The sequence below is a fragment of the Trichoplusia ni genome, chromosome 6, assembly GCF_003590095.1.
Source record: "Trichoplusia ni isolate ovarian cell line Hi5 chromosome 6, tn1, whole genome shotgun sequence".
Lineage (NCBI taxonomy): Eukaryota > Metazoa > Arthropoda > Insecta > Lepidoptera > Noctuidae > Trichoplusia > Trichoplusia ni.
Genome location: NC_039483.1, coordinates 12039997 through 12062764, shown reverse-complemented (window position 1 = coordinate 12062764; position 22768 = coordinate 12039997). Strand labels below are relative to the sequence as shown.

Genomic DNA, 22768 nt, shown 5'->3' with positions numbered 1-22768 from the left:
AAAAGATCTTCATAACAATAATATTCTTAAGCTAAAAAAAATATTTGAGCTAATTTCATTAAATTTAATTATTGTATGCCTAAATAGGCTGATTGTAGTACTGTATTATTATTATTTAACACCTGTAACATACTCAATCAACACAATAAAGATACTTTGACTTTGGACTTTTAAAACCAGTGCACATTTTGATAAATTTCATATTATTCAGCTACATTTACTTTAATAGTCGATTTTTCAAGAACGGACACGGAGGTGAAAGGTGAAACTTACTCACCTTTGTGAAACTTACGTATTATTTATCTGTGGTCATTGTGGCCACTTGGCCGTCGGGGTACTAGGGGGAGGCAAGGGGAAGTGGGGTACTGCAAGACGTGAAATAGGTTCATTTTTAGAGGTTCTGTCAAACAAAAAAAGGCTCGAAAACTTTAAATATTGTTAGCAGTATTTTGAACAGAACAAATAGAATAAGTGAACCGTAAGTATAAAATCAACTTTATGAGTCGGCAATATTGAGCTATATTATTAGTTTGTTCACGTTTTATAACCAACAAAAGTCAGCTACTGCTATCGTCATTTCACCTGCGTTTTGACGGTATCAGTATTTAGATGTTTGACCAGCTTCTTACATTTGGCTTGAAGTATGTTATTCGTAACAATTTTTGTAATATAATAATGTAATGTAATCAAAGTACTAAGTTTGTATTGATGACATGTACAAGTTGTTCAGTTTTCCTTGACTTAAAAGTGGCTTAGTTCTGTCTAAGTTTTATTATGGACCTATTTGCGACTAATGTATAATATATTCATATCTGATTATGGATCCAACATTTATATAACTGTTTGGTGAATATTTTTATTTAATAAGAGATAAACATTGTTTTCGTCTGGTCGATACGATTCTATGTGATGTTTAAGATGCGTGTTGCTGATGAAATCCAGTCCTCTTGGGCTGATGAGGTTGAGATAGACCAGGGAGCCCTGCCACCACCTTCTGAAGTTGTAGAAAATGGATTGAAGATTGTCACTGAATATAAATATGACAATGACAACAAGAAAGTTAAGATTGTCCGCACCTATAAAATTGAAAAGCGTGTAGTCTCAAAGGTATGATTGATTTATTCAGAGCATCCTTAATTCACTTATACATAAGATTTGAGTGCATTTTTCTTCACTATTGATTATTAATTAATTACAAGGGCGGATCCTATTATCTCATTTATCTCATGTTTGGTAAAGAATTTATGAAGTGAATCTGTTGATAATACCACCACAACATAAGTACTTTAACATACTTTATTAAACAACAGTTTATACTGTTCATTTGATATTCTGCAAGGTTAAACTCCTGCATTACAATATTATAGTGTTATTATAATGTGGTAACACAAGCTGCTGTTACAACAATCTTATTTATGACTCAAATCAATATTGTCTCAACCATAATTCTAATACTGTAAAGAAAAAAACCACTTTCATAAACAATTTATATGAATTCAGGCCTCCAGCATAATGTTGCTTCTGAAGAATTTGTTGGCATATTTTTGTTGTGCATTGTTTTGGAATGCATTACTCTTCATAGCTTGATTCAAAACTTTTTCAAAGATTTCCCATGTATAGTATAAACAGTTACTATTGTGTCATGTATCCAGCGTCACATACTAACTAGTCTGAATGCTTGTTGTTTTGAGAGTTCTACTTGGAGTTAGGAATCAGTTTTCTCTCATTTAATCTCATATATCATTATTATGTCATCCTGGAATGGTACAGTGATGGTTCTGACCCTTTCCTGACAATTTTTTCTAAACCTGATAAATACTTACATTATTTCCAAAGGACATCGCTAAGCGCAAAACTTGGAGCAAATTTGGAGACTCTGCAAATGATAAACCAGGACCAAATCCTGCTACCACCAATGTTGCTGAAGATGTCTTTATGCAGTTCATCACCAGTAAAGAGGAAGCACAGCGCCCTGATGGAGAGACTGGAGAGCTTGATGGACTCAAGGTTATTGTTTAACTATTAGTGTGGGATAACTTGCTGTTGTTGTTAACATTTAATATTTGATAAGGCTGATTTGCAATCTGTAATTTAATCTGGTGGCAAACAGTCTTTTGATTGTGATTTATTGACCATAAAAAGCAACATAAAATAACATTTTTGACAAGAAGTTTGACCAATTCTTAACAATTCTCTTCAAATTCTTTCAATTCTTTTTTGTCAGAGCAATTGATTAGCCCATTAGAATATATCCAGGCATGTTTTCAATTGAAAGATATTCACACATTCCTATTCATTCTCACACTTTCAGGTTCAAACCAGCAGTGTGATCATCAAGTGCCGAACCTGCCAAGGAGAGCACTGGACGACAAGCTGTCCCTTCAAACACACACAAATTGCTCAGGCTAAAGCTAGTGAAGCTGCTAAGGTTGCAGGTAAGACTAGCCATAAATAGTAATCTGAATAAGCATATTGATCATGACATCAATTTTTGTCTTTCTTTCTTCCAAAGTTTGAACCTCAATACTTTAAAATCAATTAATTAATCATCTAATATTACTTTAATACATGGTGGTGGTCCCTCAAACCACATTTTACAGTAAAGAAATGATATAAATATTTTATAATTCTCAAGATCTTCATGATTTTTCTTCTTTTTCGCTTGGTGTTAATATATGGTTAAATGTTTTCCAGAATCTAAGGCCCCTTCTACCAACAAGTATGTCGCCCCCTACCTGCGAGACGGCGGCGCGGCGCGCGGCACTGGGCGTGAACCGCCAGGCGCCCGCCGGGACGACGCCACCGCCATTCGTATTTCCAACCTTAGTAACTTCGCCGTGGAAGCTGATCTTGACGACCTTGTCAAGGGCTTTGGGCCTGTGCAGAAACTGTATCTCGCTAAAGAGAAGGTAATTAGTCTGCAAACTCATGCAGAGTTGTTACCACTATCTAATCATTTTAGTATGATTATTCAATCAAGTATTATAAAAAAAAATCTTACCACCAGTATTATCACTATTGTCACGTATTCTGTGAGAGTTTATGTAGGGTATATACAATTTTAATTAACCATTGATGCTTAATGTACATACATCAAAATACAATGGTATTTTTTATTACCATGTCGGAAAGTACAATTGTTTTTATAAAACAACATTGAATTGATTTAAAGGAAGTAAATAACTCTTGTTTTATCTTTTTTCAGAGTACTGGTCTCTGCAAAGGATTTGCTTACGTTCACTTCAAGTTCCGTGCCGATGCTGCTAAAGCTATCCAGACCCTCAACGGACATGGTTACGATCATTTGATTCTCAATGTGGAATGGTCTAAGCCCCCTCAGAACAATTGAATAATGTGAACATTTCCATATTGTATACAAATTATAAATAAAATTTTATAAAGTGTAAATTGTTTCTTATTAAGTTTTAATTAGGTATAATTTATCAACCACAATTTAATTAGAATAATTTAATGGTTTGGAAAGAGTCTACTTCTTAATGACTAGAAAGTTTGTATGACTAACATGAATTGAATCTGTCTGAAGCTTTGTAGTGGCAGGAAGGCTTATCAGTAGCTGCTAATAAACAATGTGATAAATTGTTATTCAGATGACTATATTTCATCAAATATAAGAACCTTCCCTATGGGCAGATATTAGTGAAAGTTAATATAAGACTGACAACAGCTATACACTTTTTGATGAAAGGAATAATTATAAAATGCTTAATTTTTTTTAATACTTTATTCAAAGCACTTAGTGAAAGACTAGACAGACTTTGAAAAGTATTACAACATCAACATGCTAGAAGGTGCGTACAACATAACTCAGTATGACTTAACAACTACCACAAAATATGCATAAAAGTAAATAGCTTTCTGTACATACTCAATAAATAAATTTTACAACGGTACAGTAAATATGATAATATAACAGAAATTTAATTCAAATATCAATATCATACTTTTCATCGTCACTCTGGGGACTATATGTTTCTTCAGGCAGTTGCACTTCACCACAGAACATAAGTTCCACATAATGAAAATAATCTAAAGCAATATTAGTAAGCATAGCTCCAGTAGTAACACCTAATACTGTGCCAATGACTGGTCTCTGACCAACAGAACTTCTCAATATAGCCCATAAGAATATAGATCCTAGTGGCCACAAACACCCTCCTAGAAATGCCCATGAGAACCTTCTAGCAGGAGCTGCTGCTGCCATGTGTGGTCTGGCCCAGAGCCATAGTCCAGCACCTCCACCAGCAGTCAAAAATAGAACATCAGTTACATCCCTTTGAGGAAACAACCTGCAATTGAATTGTAAACAATTAGTACCCAAGACATGCCCAATTAAACACATAAAGTTAAAAAAGTAGTACTTGGTGATTACATACCTTACCATGAGATGAGGGTTCATCACACTGACGGACAAAGTTGTGTAACTAACCAGGCCTTGTAATGGTAAATAATAGTACAGTACATTGTCCTTATTAAAAGGTGGCAACCTTACATTTGCAACCGATTTATTAAGAAGATCAACAGTTTTCGGTACCGTACCCGGTAAGTTAACGATATGTTGTCGAATGTTCCGGTAAATCTTCTCTAGTATATCCATTTTCTCAATATATATCCTTTCTGTGTATAATCAAAACAATTTGCACTCTATACTAGTGCAACGGTATTAAGGTTACGTCGCTGCACATTATTTGGCAACTGTTAAGGTTTGTGATGTTATTTATACTATAATTTTAATCATTATAGGCAAGTACAGCACGCAAAAAGTGATTGCAAAATGCAAACACAGATTGCAATGCAATACAAAGTGAACACCAAAAATTGGAATGTGACATTTGTAGAGATGTTCTATTTTAATCGATGCACTAACGATGAACTAATAATGAATTTTCATTTAAGCCTCACAAAATTTAAATGTATATTTCAAGGTAAAAAAAGAGTTGAAATAAAATAGAGATATTTACTAAAATGTAAGTTTTTTTAGTGCGCCAATCCACATTTTAAAATGATTGATTAGGCGATTTTTGTCAGTAATTTAATCGAGCTGACCGTTTGCAAACTATCCGATGTCGATATAACAGGCGGAACTCGGAAGCCCGGGAAGCCCAAAATAAATAGATTATAGGATTTAATTTAATCAAAGAAAGCTGTCACAATGCCTAATCTGAGTAGTTATAGATATAATTTCTAGAATCGTAGAAAAAGTGTAAACACAAGGACTTTTCTAAAATAATCTTCGTATGATGAAGCTAAATCTTTTATCTTTCATGTATGTCTATGTAGGTAGTCAAAATTTGTTCCACTTTGGGTTGAGCAGAAGGTCTATATTCCTTCCTTTGATTATCGTGTACCGGAGCCAGGGTTACCTTTTCGGACAATACCCCAATAGGCACACCCCCTATCCCGATCAGGCATAAGCTCTAATGGGTTCGACGGAGCTTGTTTAGTTTTGTTGAGACTCGTGGAACACAAAAGTTACCGCCGCTGCCGGTCGCCGCTACGAGGACACAGTTAGGTTGTTAGGTATCCCTATCAATTTCATCCAACCGGCCGTTTTTTCTAAAAAATAAGCCTGCCTTAAAGATCCTATCCTTGTGGACGCGAGAATCGAACCCGCAACACGCCGAACCTAGTGGGATTGGTGAGGTGTCTGCAACCGCCAGGCTATCTGTGCATACATTTTTCAAAATTTCAAGATTTTATATTATGTAGGTACCATATTTTATCCTACTACTATTATAAAGGCGAAAGTTTGTAAGTATGGATGTATGGATGTTTTTTACTCTTTCACGTAAAAACTACTGAATGGATTTGAATGAAACTTTACCACAATATAGCTTATACATCAGAATAACACATAGGCTACAATTTTTGAGGTTTCTAATGTGAGGTCGTAAAAAAAACACATTTTTTGCGCTTACATTGCAAACGTAACATGCAGATGGTATATGTTTATTTCTTAGGAATAACCCACAATAACCATTTTTTATCCTTTACTTTGTACGAGAAATAATGGCTTATTTACGAAGCGATTTTAAGCAATACAGTATTAATCCTTATCCAATTAAGTATCTTAAATACATTGTGCATTTAAAAAATCAATATGAATTTTTACAGCATGTAAATTAAATAAATATTTTAGTCCGTCTACTTATTACTAGACTAGACGGGACGAACCTGAAGTCCACGCAAACGAAGTCGCGGGCAAAAGCTAGTTCTTAAATATATTTGCCACAGTGCCATTAATGTTACAGACTTTCAAGAGTTTATGATGTTATTACAGGTACTTAGGTATATTCAGAATGAATAAAAGATTGAATATTAAATTCTAGATTTTAATTTCATTAATTTAGTGGTTATTTTTGCAGCTTTAACATTTTCTATCAAATTTTCTCCTAGTGGACTAGTTGCTTCAATATCTAAGGTGTTAAAATCTGTTACTGGTGTAATATCAAGCCCCTTTTTCCATTTTTCTAAGCCATTCCAAGCAATCATCACTCCATTGTCTGTACATAGTTTAGGAAAAGGTCTGTAAATTTGATAGTTGGTTTCATTACACAGTAACTGTAATGCACTGAAGATGTAATTATTGCATGCCACCCCTCCAGATACCACCAGCTGTTTATTTTTTTCTGAGATAAGTTTATTTTCTTGACAGAATTCCATGGCTCTCTGTGTTCTGTGAACTAGATGTCTTGTGGTAGCCATTAACATAGCAGCACACAAATCATTGACTTCAGGGATTAATTCATGAGCAACGACTTTGTGCTCCACTTCTTTTCTATGTAAATGATACATAACTGAGGTTTTCAGACCATTTAGACTAAAGTTGCAGTCTTTATACTCAGCTAAAGGTAGAGGTAGCTTAAACATATTTGGATTAGTTGCTTTTGCTGCTGCTTCCTCTACAGCTTGACCTCCACAAATCTTAGAATATTCAGGAACATTTTTCAACTTCATTTTTCTGGCAACTTTATCAAATACTTCACCAGGAGCGCAATCCATACTTTCACCAAGTAGTTGAAAGTGACTAACATCTTGAACAACAGCAAGCAAACAGTGACCCCCAGATATCAATAAAACCAGAAATGGGAATGATATATTATGATGCATTCTTGCAACTAGTGCATGGGCTTGCATGTGGTGAATGGGTATGATTGGTTTATCATAACGCCTGCCTAAATGTTTAGCATATTTCATGCCTACAGCAAGACTGAGTGGAAGCCCAGGTTTAAGAGTGACAGCAATTGCAGAGATTTCTTCCATTGTTAATTTTGCATCTTGTAAAGTTTTAGATACTGTTGGTTCCATATATTGCCTGTGTAGGTCTTGTGCTATATCTGGAATAATTCCTCCATAGCGTAGGTGCATTAAATGTTGTGAGTGTATAGCTTCGGACAATACTTTCCCATTACCGTTTATTATAGCACAGCCAGTATCGTCGCAAGACGTCTCAATTCCAAGAATATTGATATTTGAGGAGTATTTAGCATCATAGTAACGTAAATTATGTTGAATATACTGTTTAGTTCTTTTATTGAGAAATTGTGTTCTACGAAGACGTCTTAAGATATTCATAATCACTTCACACAGTGAAACACTTCAGTTCATGAAATGGAATAGGTTAATAAGTGCAGATGATTTTTCTTACGTTATACACAATTTGGTAAATAAAAATAGATAAACACCCCACAAAAAATATTGTAGATGTAGGCAGTAAAGTGAACTATGAAAAATACTATGATAATAACTGGCCTAGTGTAATATTTATTCTTATAACTAGATAATTACTACATTAATATTTGGGATTTCGACATAACCTGAAAAGTGGCAAAACCATAACAAAGGTGGTCGAATGTCATTGTTAGGATTGTCATGTGTCAAAATTGTCAAATAGACTGTCAGCAGAAATTGTCACTCGGACCTTTTAAATCGGATATTGACGCCTGACGGCCACAAGGAAAGTTTAAGGTAAAATAAAAAATGAATAAGTATAACGTAAAATAAAATGAAAAATCGTTTTTTTAATTTTTTAATTCGTTTATTAATTTTAATCAGTATTTCCGTAGCATGTTAAAACTCAAGACGACGTATTATAATTAAGGTATTTCTCCAAATCGTTCTATTCAAGTTTTTTGATTTATTCCTTATCCAATCTGTTTTGGTAAATTATATTATAAGCGGGGAAAATGAAATTTTTGAACGATAAGAAATACCTTATTATTCGTCGGTTACTGGTGAGTTAGAATGTTATTTTGCATATTCGAGTTTTGGAGAACCCTATACTATACCTCTAGCTATTCTATATTCTAAGGAACTGGTAAGCTAGATCCTAAGTATTACCCAAGTATCGAAACAGGTAGATCAGAAAACCTGCATCTGTAGGTACATAACTGAAGAAACCGGCATAGAGAAATGCCTTGATGAAATACACCGTGGACGCTCTTCTTAAAACAGAGGGACGATTGTATTCGGTCAGTCGATAGTGGGAGGCTTGGTATATATCAGTTCGTATGGCACCAAAAAAATATGTTAATAAGTACTTATCTACTTAGGTAGGCACATTTTGCATTTATTTATGACTTCTAGGTAGATATAATATGATGCGAGTCGTAGGATCCGTCTTTCTTTGTTTGTATTATGTGCATAATTTCATGGGGACGGGATCTTATTGTAATTCGATGATTTCGCTCCGCGACGCCTTGCGATCTGGTTGCGCTTCGATAAAGGTTATAAACATGTTACATTTTACATTTAAACAAGTACATTTTGCCAGTCATGTTAAAAGTGTTCGATTATCATCGAAGTTAAAGACTTCTAATAGTGACCATAATACTTGTAGTGAAAAAGATATAGCTATGAATTTTGAAGAAATCCCAGGCCCTACGAGCTATCCTTTAATAGGGACGCTGCATAAATATGTGCCTTTCTTTGGTAAGTTTTTTTATCGGAATGCATTGACTAGTTCATAAATGCTTTTGTGTATTTTTTTCAAGTTAGTAATGATTTCGTCCAAATTTTAAGGGAAATCATTTTATTGCGCATTCCGGGCGCTAATGAATTAAGACTGATATTTATTTATTTATTTGAGAACACAAACAGTTACACAAAGAGTGTTATTTACAAGGCTCATCATCGAAAGTTAGTATTAGAGTAGCTCACAACGGTAAATATAAGAACTATACTAAGCATGCGAGTAAATTTAAATTCCATTTTATGTATTATTGTTAACATTATTAATATTATTTAATTAAAATCTCCTTTAAAATAGGTTGAAGTGATGTTGTCACAAGACAGAGGTCATCGTAAAACAATGCTTATTGCCCGAATTCGCCCATCCGTCGCTGTAATTGTAATTCATGTCTGGATGTTGGCTAGGAGCTGTTTACTAGACTTATAAGTGTTTGATGATCAAAAGCGCCTCATTATTAGCTTCTCTCGAGCATGAAGGTACATAGGGGTTAAAGTAGGATATCTTCCTTCTAGGAAGAGAAGTGGATCTATTCCAAAAATACCTTAAAACTAAATCAATAAATTTTAGGTGAATACAATGCAGAAGCGCTTGACAAAAATGCTTGGCTGAACTGGAGACGCTATGGCAGTCTTGCCCGGGAAAATCCAGGTGTAAGGTTACTTCATGTGTTTGACCCTGAAGACATTGAGACGGTATTCCGTCAAGATCACCGCTACCCAGCCCGAAGGAGTCACGTGGCCATGCTACACTATCGCCTCAGTAAACCTAACGTTTATAACACCGGAGGATTGCTTTCCACGTAAAGTATTTACTAGTGTATATCTTAAACACAAGTTCGGCTTATCTTTTTTTGGTCGATATCAGCTTGACTTACAATTCCTGAGCCCTGGCTTAATTGGACTCCATTAGATTATTTCACACTGATAAAGTTTCATGACGGCAATTAGTTGGATACCCGAGGTTGACTGAGGTTGCCAACGCAAACACTATGCGCGTGCTGTCGCGGTTTCGATCCCTGCTTGAACAAGCGTTTTCGTAATTCACGAATGCTTATCTTGAGTGTAGTGTCTCTATGCATGTGATCTAATTGGTTGTGAAACCCCCGCGACCTAAGGATTAAAGTCCTTAGTGCGGGGATCGTTTTTTATAAAGAAATTATTTACGTACCTGAGCACTATTTACGTTGTTTTACTTAATTAGTTGGGCTGATTGATTTGTGGTCTAGCAGCTGTTAGATGCTGCTTAGCTGTTATTTGTGGACTGTCTTACATAATAGATAAGACAGTCCACAAAGAAAACCAAAATACCAAACTATGTGGTATAGCAATTGATATAGTGATATCTACACTAAAGAACTATGTTTAGTTGTGACATTTGGATTCTTGGAAAATTTTACACATTAGTAACAATAACTATTTGTCCTTTTCGCTAAGTGTTTAAAATATCGAATGTTGATTTCAGCAATGGCCCAGAATGGTGGAGACTTAGAAGCACTCTACAAAAGAATTTTACAAGTCCACAGAGTGTAAAGAGTCATATAAGCAGTACCGATATAGTGGTACAAGAATTTCTGGAGTGGATAAAAAAAAGAAATGTTTCACATCATGAAGACTTTTTGCCGTATTTAAATAGACTGAATTTAGAAGGTGATGGCTTACCTTTGTTAAACTTGCAAGTTCAATCTTTCTTTCTCTTTTATGTTGATTGAGAGTGCATTAGAATACACACACAAAAAATAAAACATTATCCCTATTATGCTTGGGTATCCTCTTTTGAAAGAGACAGACAAACTTTATTGTTTACAAATTTACAAACTTATATTATATGCACATTATATTTTACTACATTACAGTTATTGGAACCGTGGCTTTTAATGAACGATTTCATGGCTTTTCTGAACAAGAACAGGATCGTAAATCGCGAAGCAGTAAAATAATTGAAGCAGCTTTTGGATCAAACAGCGGAATCATGAAGTTAGATAAGGGATTTCTATGGAGGTTGTTCAAAACTCCGCTTTATAGAAAACTGGTTAACTCTCAGGAATATTTGGAAAAGTAGGTCAAGAATAAAAATAACTATTGCCTAAATATATTTTTATTTCTCGTCTCGTTCCTTTTAATGATTTAATTGGGTTTTATCGGTTTTAGAGTATCGTGGAATATATTACTAGAAAGAGCGAACTTGTTTGTAAGTGATAAAGATAACGACAATTCTCTTTTGGCGTCTTTTCTAAAGCAGTCCAACTTAGATTTGAAGGATATTCTCGGAATGATGGTAGATATTCTAATGGCAGCTATAGACACGGTGTGTAACGCAAATATTTGACATTTAACTACCTACTTTAGTTTTTAACTTAAGAACAATTAAAACCTACCTCCGTTTTAATTTCAGACCTCTTATGCAACCAGTTTTGCTCTATACCATATAAGTCGAAATCCAGAAGTTCAGAAGAAAATATTTTATGAAATATTTGAACACCTTCCTACGAAAGACACAAAAATAACAGCAGAAATGCTATCGAAGCTTGCTTATACCAAGAGCTGTATCAAAGAAAGCTTGAGGCTTAATCCGGTATCGATTGGCGTCGGCCGTTTGACCCAAAAGGAATTTATTTTAAGAGGATATTTGATTCCTGAAGGAGTAAGTTCTTATAAATATGGCAATATAATGTCTCTATAAAATCTTTTATGTATGAATAAAAACATTCGTTTAAGTACCCCAACGTTCTTCAAAGTCGTCTTCGCTACTGTATCTCAAGCAAATATAAATAAAAAGCTATGAACAGTTTACTTCTCCTTAATGCTACTGAATTATTCTTCATTTGTTTCAGACGGTTATAGTCACCCAAAATATGATAGCATGTCGATTGCCACATTATGTTTCGGATCCTTTAGTTTTTAAGCCGGAGCGTTGGCTGCGAGGATCCGAGGGCTATGAAAACTTACACCCTTTTTTAAGCCTACCATTTGGTTTTGGGCCTCGATCCTGTATAGCAAGACGATTGGCTGAACAAAATATGTGCATCACTATCGTTCGGGTAAAGTTCTTTATTGTAATGACAAATGCATGCATCTTATTTTTATTTACTTTTTTTTAAACCGACTCCCGTAGTAAGCAATTTAATCCATGTATCGCGGGGGTTTTACGAACATACAAATCATGTGCACAAAGACACCCAGACTCGGAAAAAGCGTTTTTGGATCACAACAGTGCTTATTTGTAATAGGAATTTACCTTAGTGCCAAAATAATTTATTTTATGACAAGTAAATAAAAATATATTATTTGAAAGTCTAACTGTTTTTGTCTTTACAGTTGATCCGTGAATTTCAAATTGATTGGAAGGGCGGTGAGCTCGGAATACGGACTCTACTTATAAACAAGCCGGATAAACCAGTATCTTTGTCTTTTACTTCAAGAAAAGAGTAAATATTTATTGAATGACGACTATCTAATGTTTTCACTTATAATAGTAACATAATATTAGGAATTGAATTTTGTATGTGAATTTGTGAATGATAAACTAAGCTTTGCAATAAAATATATGAAGTTTTATTTACTTACATAATGAAGCAATTTTCCTAAAACCCTTTCCTATCTCATTTTTCTGTGTTCACGTGAAACGAACTACAAGTATAACCCATATTCACTGTTAAGTATAATAGACTAAGTAACGCTTAACGAAAAAATGTACCCTCTTTATTTTGACTGATATGGGCGAACTCCTATACCTGAGTAAAGCTGACTAAACTTGCCTTAAAAAAAAAATTGTCCCCCACTGGTTCTAATAATTGGAGAGCGGCGTTATTGTAGATAATGGAATTTTCCCAGCAGTGATCAAACTCATGGAATTGTATCTATTAGACTGACCACACATTTATCACAATAAAGAGATTTTAATATCATTTCGATAGTTTTGGTAATTAGTTTAAGTATACTCCTTGGGTATAAAAGACAACCCGAGCTAGTTTATGGTACTAGTATTGCATTTTAAGTAAAAGAGGTAAGTTGCTACATGTTTTACCATTTTAATAATTTCGTCTATATGCATAAGGTTTCCAAGCTGCAGGTATGCTTGCTGATTTTTTTAATAGATTCCCTGAATTCTGTTGAAGCATCTGTGTTTCGAAATTACGTGCTTATTAAAAAAAAAACAGTTAAAATAATTAATAATACTATTTTGTTCTAGATGCGTTTCTTAGTTGTCTTGTGTGTTATTGCGGCTTTGGCTGCGCCATCGTTCGGTGAATCTGCTCCGGCACCAGAAAACCCTCCGGAATCAGTGCAGGCTGAACCGCAGGCAGCCGCAGCTGTACCGACGGTGGAACAGCCAGCAGAACAGCCAGCTCCACCGGCAGCTGAAAATCCAGCACCAGAAACGGAAAATGCTGAGGAGACCAATGTACCTGTACCTGACAACACCAAACCTCTAGTCGACCCGACCCCAGCTCCCGGAGAAAAACCTGCCGAAGTACCTACACCTCATAGACCATCATTGTCAAACTTCTTCCATTCACTCTACGATCGGTTCTCCCTGCCTAGCTTCCATTGGCCTTCTCTCTGGCCATTCCGCAGAGGGTACCCGCTCCGTGACAGCTACCCACCACGTGGTCGGTATCCTCCTGGATATCCACCAGTCTACATTGTACGGGAAAACGAACCGATGAATGAAGATTACTATTGATTGGTCTTAATAGACGGTTACGATCATATTTAGTTGCTTTTCGATGTATCATAAGGTTGAAATTATGATACGTATTTATACGCGTTATAATTCATCAAATTGCGCGATATGCATCTGATAAAAATAAAATCTGCCTATCGATTAAATATTTAAACGTGTATTTGTTTATCAGCCCTTAACATACTGACGCCTGTACATATTTTGAATTGTAATAGATTCAAATAATTTAAGTAGGTATATCTTGCATGTTATATCGTAACTTATGAGAGGCATGTACAGGACTGCTATAGAAACAATTTACATTTTCGATACATGTATGTATGTATGGTTACATTTCCATACTTCCCGAGTCTTCTGAAGGCTCTCCACTGTGATGTCATTTCTTTAAACTTAAGTGTAGTTAACGATCGTAGAAATGTTACTAACGAGTAGGTATCTTTGGCATGGTAACTTAAGAACACAATTTTAAAACAAACAAATATTTTGTTAACAAATTATTTATATAGGTACTTAATAAAACAATAAAATTAGTATAAATACATGCTGTGCAATCATCACAAAATAATTAAGATGGTACAGTAATTAAATAGTTATCAGTGAATCATAGTAAAACACGAACACATTTTATTAAATTAATAATTAATTAATACCCACAGTACAGTCATTGCAACAAGTTGTCATTTGTTATGAAACGAAGTTCTCGAAAATGACAAATTATTCGCAAAGACCTTTTTATAACATGCACCTGGCTTAGTGTTATCGATTAAATAGTCTTCTGTTCATTGTTTCGCAGCGATAGACAAGGTAAGTATTATATATTGCTGCATGTACTTGCTTTTGTTAAAGAGATACGTTTTAGTACGAGTCTAAAACATTACGACGATTTCTGTTGCGCCTACGCCTGTACATTAGCAAAGAAACACATTTAGATGACAATCGAAATGAGTTCAAAGACCTCATTACTACTTCTTTAGACATTATGACCGACGACTATCCTTATTTGTTATTTAAACGATAATTTAGAATATATTAACGGTAGTTTTCGTATTATTTTAATATAAAGCACATTTTAAGCATGTTGATAACAGCGTAGCGTCACACTAACACGATTTTGAAAATTGACAACTTTCTTTAAATTTATTTATTATTTACAAATAGATGATGAACATTTTGTCGTGACAAAAGCATACGGTAATAAAACCATAGGTTATCTATATAATAGTACAATGGCACTGAAAATTAAGTAGTACGTCATGATTTAGGCAGTGAAAAACATGGTCACTGGCAAAAAATATCTACGCTATTTGACTTTAAATATTTTTAAATTATGTACCTATAATTTCCTCGTATGATTCAACTATCATAACAAATTAATGGCTAAGACTTGTTCGCTTCGTTCGATTAAATCGTTTTGTCTCCTTTATCATAAATAGTTCATGGGAACTAAAAATACTGATGAATAAATAATTAGGTAACTTCAATTTCTTAAATGTACGTAAAATTCCTAATTCACATTAATTCACTGGTCTAGGATCATATGGGGTCGCATCGTGACCGACATATCTATTGTTTTTGCGTACTTGGAAACCTTCGCCAGGTGCCGTATTGTAGTAAATCACTCGACGAATACCGAACGGGTCTACGTAACCGAAACTTCCAGTCCTCTCGTTGGAAGGGTTGCTTTCTTCCTCGTGATACTGTTTCGGCAGGTAGTACCGGAATCCGTTTCTCCTGAAGGCGGCCCCATCGTAAGTCGGGAATTGAGGAGTGTAGCCATCACCGAGTCTTACATTGCCCTGCTGTTGCTGCTGTTGTTGTTGTTGTTGTTGTTGCTGTCGCCTCAACCAAGCGTCGGCGTGTCTGTACGAATTTGGATTAAATATGTCGTAACGTTTACTATCACTCGCGTAGTATCCGTCATCAAGTGTGTTAGTGTTGGATGAGTCATAGTCGTAGGGGCCGCGGGTTGATGCGGCTTCACTCGCTGTGATCGGTGCTACCGTCGGTCTGAAGTCATACGTAGTTGTCGACGAATCTATCGAGTTAGGTGAGACGTAAACTTGGGGAGTTGAAGTAGGGTGAGGATATGCTGGTGGGTGCGGCGTCACTGATACTTCTATAGGGAAGGTGTCTGTTGGTCGGTATGAAGATGATACCGGTGGGGCTTGTGTGGTAGACGTGAAACGAGGCGGCCCTCGATTGCGATGCACTGCAGGAGCTGGAGCCGGTGTCACACCGAAACCAGAATCAGTTGGGGCTGTCTTAGCTATTTGCAAAGACTCCTGAAATACAAACAGAGGAGAGGTTACATAAGGCAAATTATCCAAAATTCAAACAGATTTTTTATGAGTTGTTTTACATACCGATATTGGTCGGTTTTCTCCAACATAAACAGTTTTAGACTTGTATATTCGATAACCCTGACTGTCGGCGATGTAATCCTGTAGCCGTAAATAGCCATCAGCTCCCACCCAGCCAGTTGTTCCTGAAACGTAAAGCAGTTCACTACAAATTTCCTCTTATAAATAAAGCTTAGGTTTACAGATATGGTTGGTCACGAATTCGTTAGCTAAGCTTTACGAGTCGTTTGTTGGATATCCTTATTTCCGTACAAGGTCATTACTATTTTATAGAGACGGGTCCTCCTACGGGTTTCCGTGGAGATAGGACAATGAACTACGGAGTTTGTGTGGGATAACAATACAGTCTTATATTGGCAATGAAACTCGTAAACAAGTAAGTTGCATTTTACATCGCTCTATATTTGGAAGGAACGAACGTTATATCATGATAGTTCATGCTTAATTCAGTCGGATTCATTACTTACATAGATAGTCAAGAAGGGGATTGATTGGATTTTGATAATTTACTGAATAGCAGTTAAGTAAATTGCAAAAAGGGCTTAAAATAACCCATTTCGAAAGCATGTGTTATATACTTGATATCCTCTGTTCAACCTGTACGTAATGCATTACGTACTTGCTTAAATCAAATACATATTAGGTGAGTCATCGGAACACACGATTATGTACTGAACCTAATGAGTGTTGTAATTTAGGATACAACATTATATCTTAACTGTGTTTGTTTAACTATATGGAAATTTTATTACTTCAAACCATGGCGAGGTTCGAAAAGAGGTCAGAATTGCACATATCAAATCACCCTCAAGTCTGTCTTTTTGGAACTGCTTGTTACTTACAAATATTATATACGATTCTCCCGATTTTAAACAGTTGCACATGGTAACCTGATTTGCTTGCTTCGAGTACCATTAGACTATGCATTGCCTGTGTGGTACACTTGATACTAACCTACAACAGATCCGTCTTTAAGCCTTCTCTCCTTCCTGTACTGGCCATTGTGAGTCTGATACAAGAAGTAGCGCTCGTCGTCTTCATCGGTCTGTATGTGGAACTGGTCGGGATCCTGCTGGTTGCTGTAACCGTCCAACGAGGCTAGCACACTGCAAGCGAACACCTGGAAAATGATAAGGTTCTCATTTAGATATTTCATTGAATAAATATTATTTCATCTAATAAAAGTGACTTAAAATTGTTTTTTGACTCCTTGCATTTGAGTAAGATGTCAAAGATTTTTTTTGGGGAAGCCATTTTTTTTAAAGTATGAGATGACCGCATCTTATCATGTAATAAAACTATATCGGGTGATGGATGATTCATCTGTGTTTGTCTGTCATTACCAAGAAAATAATACATACATTAATCCAATATAACATGGGTGAGACTATTAATTGCCATTTACCGAGCGCCATAGACCATGTATGGTAAATGTTGAGTGGAAATAATTCTCAACAATTTTTTTTGCATTATCAGAAAATTTATTGAAATTGAATACCTTAAAAATTTGACTGACGATACCGTAAAAGTGACTCTTATTGGAGATATATTAAATGATCAAAAGTCAAAACGATTAATCAAACGTATTATTCATCTATGTTCTTATAGGCATCACCTCGACAATAGGCTGTGTGTAGTTGTGTACCTTATTAATATGAAGTTTGCACGTAACAATATAGTGTCTGATTGTGGGCTAAGACAAGGTCTGCAGTACTTGATTACTGATTAGTGTATGGAGTTAGTTTCATAAATCGCGGGTTAGACAAGCGTGGGACTTGGGATTGTGGTAATAGCTGTTTATTAGGTGGTGTCAAGGACCATTTGTATAAACTAATAATAATGTTCTTGCGTATTATCTTATACTTTACACATAAATGGGCATTGTCATGTAAGAATCTATTCACGATACACAAGGGTAGACCGCTGATTTCGTGTGTCGCGACGTTGTTTGTATATTGAAAATATAAAATTCTTCAGGTTAATATAATGCGGGAAAATCTCTCAATAGACGACAACTATTACCACGCACGGTAATTAGCTGTAGCTAATAAGACAAAAGCACATTTACATTTATCACGCGATGTTTTTCCTAGTGAAGTGGATGTGTTCGTCTTCTCGCGATGTGCACTACCCGTAAAATCGGGCAACAGAGACAATGGATCTGCCACGAATTAGAGACGGAATCAGTAATTTGTTAAACAATAGATGTTTACTCAGCCCCGAAGGTCGAAATGAAGTAACAAAAATACATGGACCTCCCTTAATATTGGAATATCAATGAAAGTCAAATAAGACCCGAAAGTCGTGCACAGCTGGCTGCTTAGCATGATGTTAGCAAGACGGAGACACATGTCGTGATGTTGAATATTCAGAGACTTGGACGCAAAAACGTTGTGTGGCATATTTCAGAAAAGAAAAGACGTTGACATTGTAAAAAGAACAAGTAGAATCATCTAAAGGACACAAGTGTCACTAGTAATACAGACAAAGGTACCTAGTTGTGACATTTTCCTTTTAAGGAAATGTCCAAGAGTGATGTTAGAAGGACTAACCATGTCAGCCTTACTCACGGCTAGTGTCATGGAATATCAATGTGTTGTTAGTTGCCTACTTGGCGGTACCTACCGCAACAGCCTCGGGACATACGTGGGTGTTTAACTAAGGACCTACGCGGAAATGTTTCCATGCATGACTAAATAACACAATGTATGAAACAAAAAACCTTAATACACGTTTGTTCTTATTTCTTCCGAATCCAACGTCGTTTGCGGTCTCTTCCGTCGAAATTCAAATTTTCAATAATTGAGTATCTGCAGTTAGGCAATGCAGTTACATATATCTCTATAGCCTTGCAGATACGATTTCTTGGTATTTTGCATGACAAAAATATGCTCTACACTATACATCCTTTTACTTTTCTACGCTCTTCGATTCTGTGCAAAAATACAAATAAGATTCTAGTTCTAATAATGTTGTTGCATATCAAGTCAGCTATTTTATTTCTTTTATTAACATGATCTAAGTGACGTAAGATCTATTTTTTAGGGCTCTGGTAAAACATTTGGACAGTTAAATGTAAAGTACTTTAACACAAAGTAGTCACGTTTTTAAGTCCAGTCAGCTATTCGGCATGCCATGAGTTAGGTGTGACGTAATAGAATAATTAGCCGTTTAAGTAAAAACCCGACTTCAAATGTTTCTTAAATAGTTTCTGAGTAACTTAGTACATATACAATCAGAGAAAAGTCTCCCTCCCTATATAAGTAATCTTTATTCATTGCGCCTAACTCATTTTTTTTTTTAATTTTAAAAGGCTATCTTTTGGTTAAAACATATCCTTTTAGCCATAGCCATAAAACGTGATCACAAGAGTGTTGTGAATCAGATGGGTGGAGCGGTCGCACCTTTGTAATACACGGCTTCTGGTTAATAATAGGTTTCATAGTTTAAATAATTTACTAATGAATGAGGTAGATTGTCTGAAAATTTAAATAATTGTCTGGCGAGGTGATTCACGAATTAACCTACAAAAAAAGATGTAACATTTTATTATAACGGGTGTATCACCTCATAATATCCATCAGAATTTACATGTAAAAGCTTGGAAAGCCATTAACAAATTATCACCTTTTAAATATTGGCATCCTGGACTAGTCTATGATAGTATATGGAAACACTAAATAGGTACGTTATATCAGTGTATTTAACGGTACCTTTTCCCTTATTGGAGGTGTGTGTTGACATTGGTTAAACTACGTACGATTACGATATGCATTTTTCAAACAGATACGTTATAGGTATTATAGGAGCGTCACACCGATTTTCTGATAAAGACAATCTGTGACAAGTTTTTTTATTTTTTTTATCGTTAGCTACTTAAGGTTAATCATAAACAAGTATGCATGATAATAGTCTTAGAAATTACATTTAAAACATTTGCGCTCGTGTTGTGTCTAATATTCGACCAATTTCGATCAAATCGTAAACAAACAAAAAGTAATTGGTCGATGTTCATTTGGTAATTCTTCAATCTTATTTGTTCGGTGAATGATTCCTGAATAAATAAAAAGGTACGGCTATAAATCACTAGTCACGTGTAAACCGTACTTTAAATATATTTCACAACAAAATTTAACATTGACGTTCAAGGAAGCCTTATCATATCTGAATTAACCGATGTGCAAGAAAAACTGTTTTAATTAGAAAATAATTAGCTTTGAAGAGAATCCGGATATTTAAAAATAATTAGTTAATTCTTGGTTACAATAGATGCATGGTGACGCCATCACTCGATTCATTATGTAGAATAACATTGTTTGTTGTTTTGTAGATACTTTATTTATAATGTTAGATACGATTAGAGTGAACAGGAATGCAGCCGACCATAAATATAAATGATTGGATTTGAATATCTACTATTATTATATTATGTAGTGCTGGATTGTGGGTTTTGTCATAATAGTTTTTATTTCAGTTACGTACCTAAGTAAAGACCTTTATCTATGTAAGTATATGTGACGGAGAAGAGTTTTTTTATTGGTGACTGCATACGCCTCCCAAATTTGGAAGGCTGATCAATTCAAACTGTGGGGATTTGTGTGAAGAGAAACCGCTGTTGCGATTGTCATGAGTTTTCACAAACTCATTTTTGTGACGAGGGAACATGACGAGCATTTCTGAAACTAAGGGGAGCCCACGCACATCGAATACATGTTGAAAATTCTACATTCTGTTGCTTAAATTCAATGAAAAGTTTCAAACTTTACCTTAATGATAGGCATATGTTATGTATGGTAATATTATTAAAAACCACAAAGCTAACAAAAACATAATTAACTTATCTCTATTCCATTTTTAGTTAGTTCCTTACGAAATGACTAGGTCGGCTATTACTCATACTGCAGGTCGAGGCTGTGGTCACTATACCCATAATTTACGGGTTTTGCCTTCTCTAGCTATATTCTGTTGTTGCCAGTGTTACAACCCGACTGTGTGGGCGGTAGTGGCGCCTGGAATGCCAACACCCACTTCGAAACTTACGCCTAACTTGAACATGAAATCCCAGCACGCAAACAAGTGAAATATATGTCTAAGCACAATCAATCAATAATAGTATCGAAGTATTTTCTTCTGCACAGCCTAAAACAGCAAACATCACGGTAACAAAAAAGACGGATTAAAAATAATAATTGCGAACTTCCGCGATAGAATATTTTTTGCCGTCGTTTTTGTAAGCGATTAACAGATTCATGGATATCAATTTACAATTAAAATATCAATCAACATAACAATTTACTATTGTGACAGGAATATCAAGTTATGAGATCAGCTCGCCCCAACATAGCTATGAATATGTGGGCGACAGATTATTTATCCACGTGTAATTGTTCATTGAAATTCAAGCTAAGTCAGTGGCAATACGCACTTGCAGCGTCTGGCAGGTCTAGTAGCTCTGGTCGCCCGGTGGTGACCGTACAAGGCGTGGGCGGCAGTAAGGCGACGTGTGGGCTCTGAGGGCGCGCAAATCCGCATTCAACGAAATACTGGCAACCTTGTTAATCACAGGTTATTTACATTCCTTATAAGACCTTCATTAGTCGCCTACGAAACCAAAATTATGATTCCTTAAAAGAACACGGTGTGACGTCGACAGTAGTAGACAGTGTAGGTGTGTCTCGTGATCGTTAGAGGCTCATTTTATTTTCTATAATTTCGTCGGACCAATATGATTAGTTGAGTTTTTTCCGCTTTGCGATTGCTAAATCTCGCTTCATCTGGGTTAGTGGGTTCGTATAAATTTGACGCTCTTGATGTATTACAATATTCAACACAGTATAGCCGTAATGATCTTCGCCACTGGTTTTGTAAACTAGGCCGTTAATATTATTTGAATTCTAAATAATATTACGAAATCCGACGAGTAGTGACGGACACTTGCACAAGTAGATTTAATTTTCTCAAGTATTTCGAATGAGTGAAGAGACACATTTTACGGCATTAGGTTATAGGCTCGGAGTAAATGAGTAGTTAAAAAGCTCATTAGAAGTGTCCATTAAAGTTGTCCGTGTGCGTCTGTCGCGCTCGCGAAGCCGCCTGCGCCGCTCTGACGCCGCTGTCACACATTCCTTACCGTATACTGCTAATGCTTTTATCATAACTGTAACGTATTGTTGCAAGTACTGCATATAAACGAACTGCATAAAACACAGCTAAACTTAGGATTCCTGCAAAGTAAATATTTGCGGAATACAGTTCGCCTATTAGCATTTTAGTCGTCGGATGCTTTTGATTGAGATTGAAAATGTGATCATGCTCGGAATTAAATATCTACTTCCATGCGACGACATAAATAAGTGGGCGTTGCGGTTACTGCAATCATAACTGGTCAGTTTAATAATTCGTTGAGAACTGCTTCAAGCCATTTAAAGTTCAATGTGAACCTTAAGTGTAATACTATTTAGAAATAGTCATCTTTGCAGTATCATTTAACAAGTAACCGTTCTTATCTATTACGATCTCAGCGGTTATTACATTATCACATTTTGTCTTAACATTGTTAAAAATCTGCGTGCACGCACACCACGCACATCTTCCGTTCCGTGCGCGGAGTTCCGTATAAACAATGAAAGTGATGCGAGTCGCCACAATGCTCGAAGGTTCTCACGCGACGAAAGCTGATGACGTAATCACGCGACAACGTGACGAGTGGCGAGCAATGCATGCTCAGCTTCGCTCT

At 35.7% G+C, this 22768-nt stretch overlaps 5 protein-coding genes across 5 annotated transcripts in view; 2 read left to right on the top strand and 3 right to left on the bottom strand.

The window, feature by feature from the left end:
• Nucleotides 1-346: 346 nt before the first annotated feature.
• LOC113494963 (eukaryotic translation initiation factor 3 subunit G) lies at nt 347-3408 on the top strand. Its single transcript, XM_026873508.1, has 6 exons — nt 347-478; nt 919-1107; nt 1837-2007; nt 2312-2435; nt 2695-2909; nt 3206-3408. The coding sequence occupies exons 2-6, from the start codon at nt 919-921 to the stop codon at nt 3347-3349; spliced, it is 843 nt and encodes a 280-aa protein (XP_026729309.1). The 5' UTR covers nt 347-478; the 3' UTR covers nt 3350-3408.
• Nucleotides 3409-3723: 315 nt separating this feature from the next.
• Nucleotides 3724-4840, bottom strand: LOC113494965. The gene is made up of 2 exons (XM_026873509.1): nt 4395-4840; nt 3724-4307 (listed from the first exon to the last, which is right to left on the bottom strand). Exons 1-2 carry the CDS (start codon nt 4613-4615, stop codon nt 3944-3946), a joined length of 585 nt encoding a protein of 194 aa, XP_026729310.1. The 5' UTR covers nt 4616-4840; the 3' UTR covers nt 3724-3943.
• Nucleotides 4841-6334: 1494 nt separating this feature from the next.
• LOC113495292 (probable tRNA N6-adenosine threonylcarbamoyltransferase, mitochondrial) lies at nt 6335-7891 on the bottom strand. Its single transcript, XM_026873961.1, has one exon. It carries the CDS (start codon nt 7591-7593, stop codon nt 6337-6339), a length of 1257 nt encoding a protein of 418 aa, XP_026729762.1. The 5' UTR covers nt 7594-7891; the 3' UTR covers nt 6335-6336.
• Nucleotides 7892-8573: 682 nt separating this feature from the next.
• On the top strand, nt 8574-12540 carry LOC113494961 (cytochrome P450 302a1, mitochondrial). The gene is made up of 8 exons (XM_026873506.1): nt 8574-8949; nt 9557-9788; nt 10451-10635; nt 10842-11043; nt 11137-11293; nt 11381-11629; nt 11820-12026; nt 12304-12540. The coding sequence occupies exons 1-8, from the start codon at nt 8616-8618 to the stop codon at nt 12415-12417; spliced, it is 1680 nt and encodes a 559-aa protein (XP_026729307.1). The 5' UTR covers nt 8574-8615; the 3' UTR covers nt 12418-12540.
• A 2170-nt stretch (nt 12541-14710) lies between these two features.
• The window catches only part of LOC113494962, a 34417-nt gene continuing 26359 nt past the window's right edge, over nt 14711-22768 (bottom strand). The window contains exons 3-5 of the mRNA XM_026873507.1: nt 16987-17152; nt 16036-16157; nt 14711-15954 (exon numbers count right to left, since the gene is read on the bottom strand). Coding sequence (XP_026729308.1) covers nt 15187-15954; nt 16036-16157; nt 16987-17152 — 1056 coding nt within the window. The 3' untranslated portion in view covers nt 14711-15186. The remainder of the gene's footprint in view (nt 15955-16035; nt 16158-16986; nt 17153-22768) is intronic.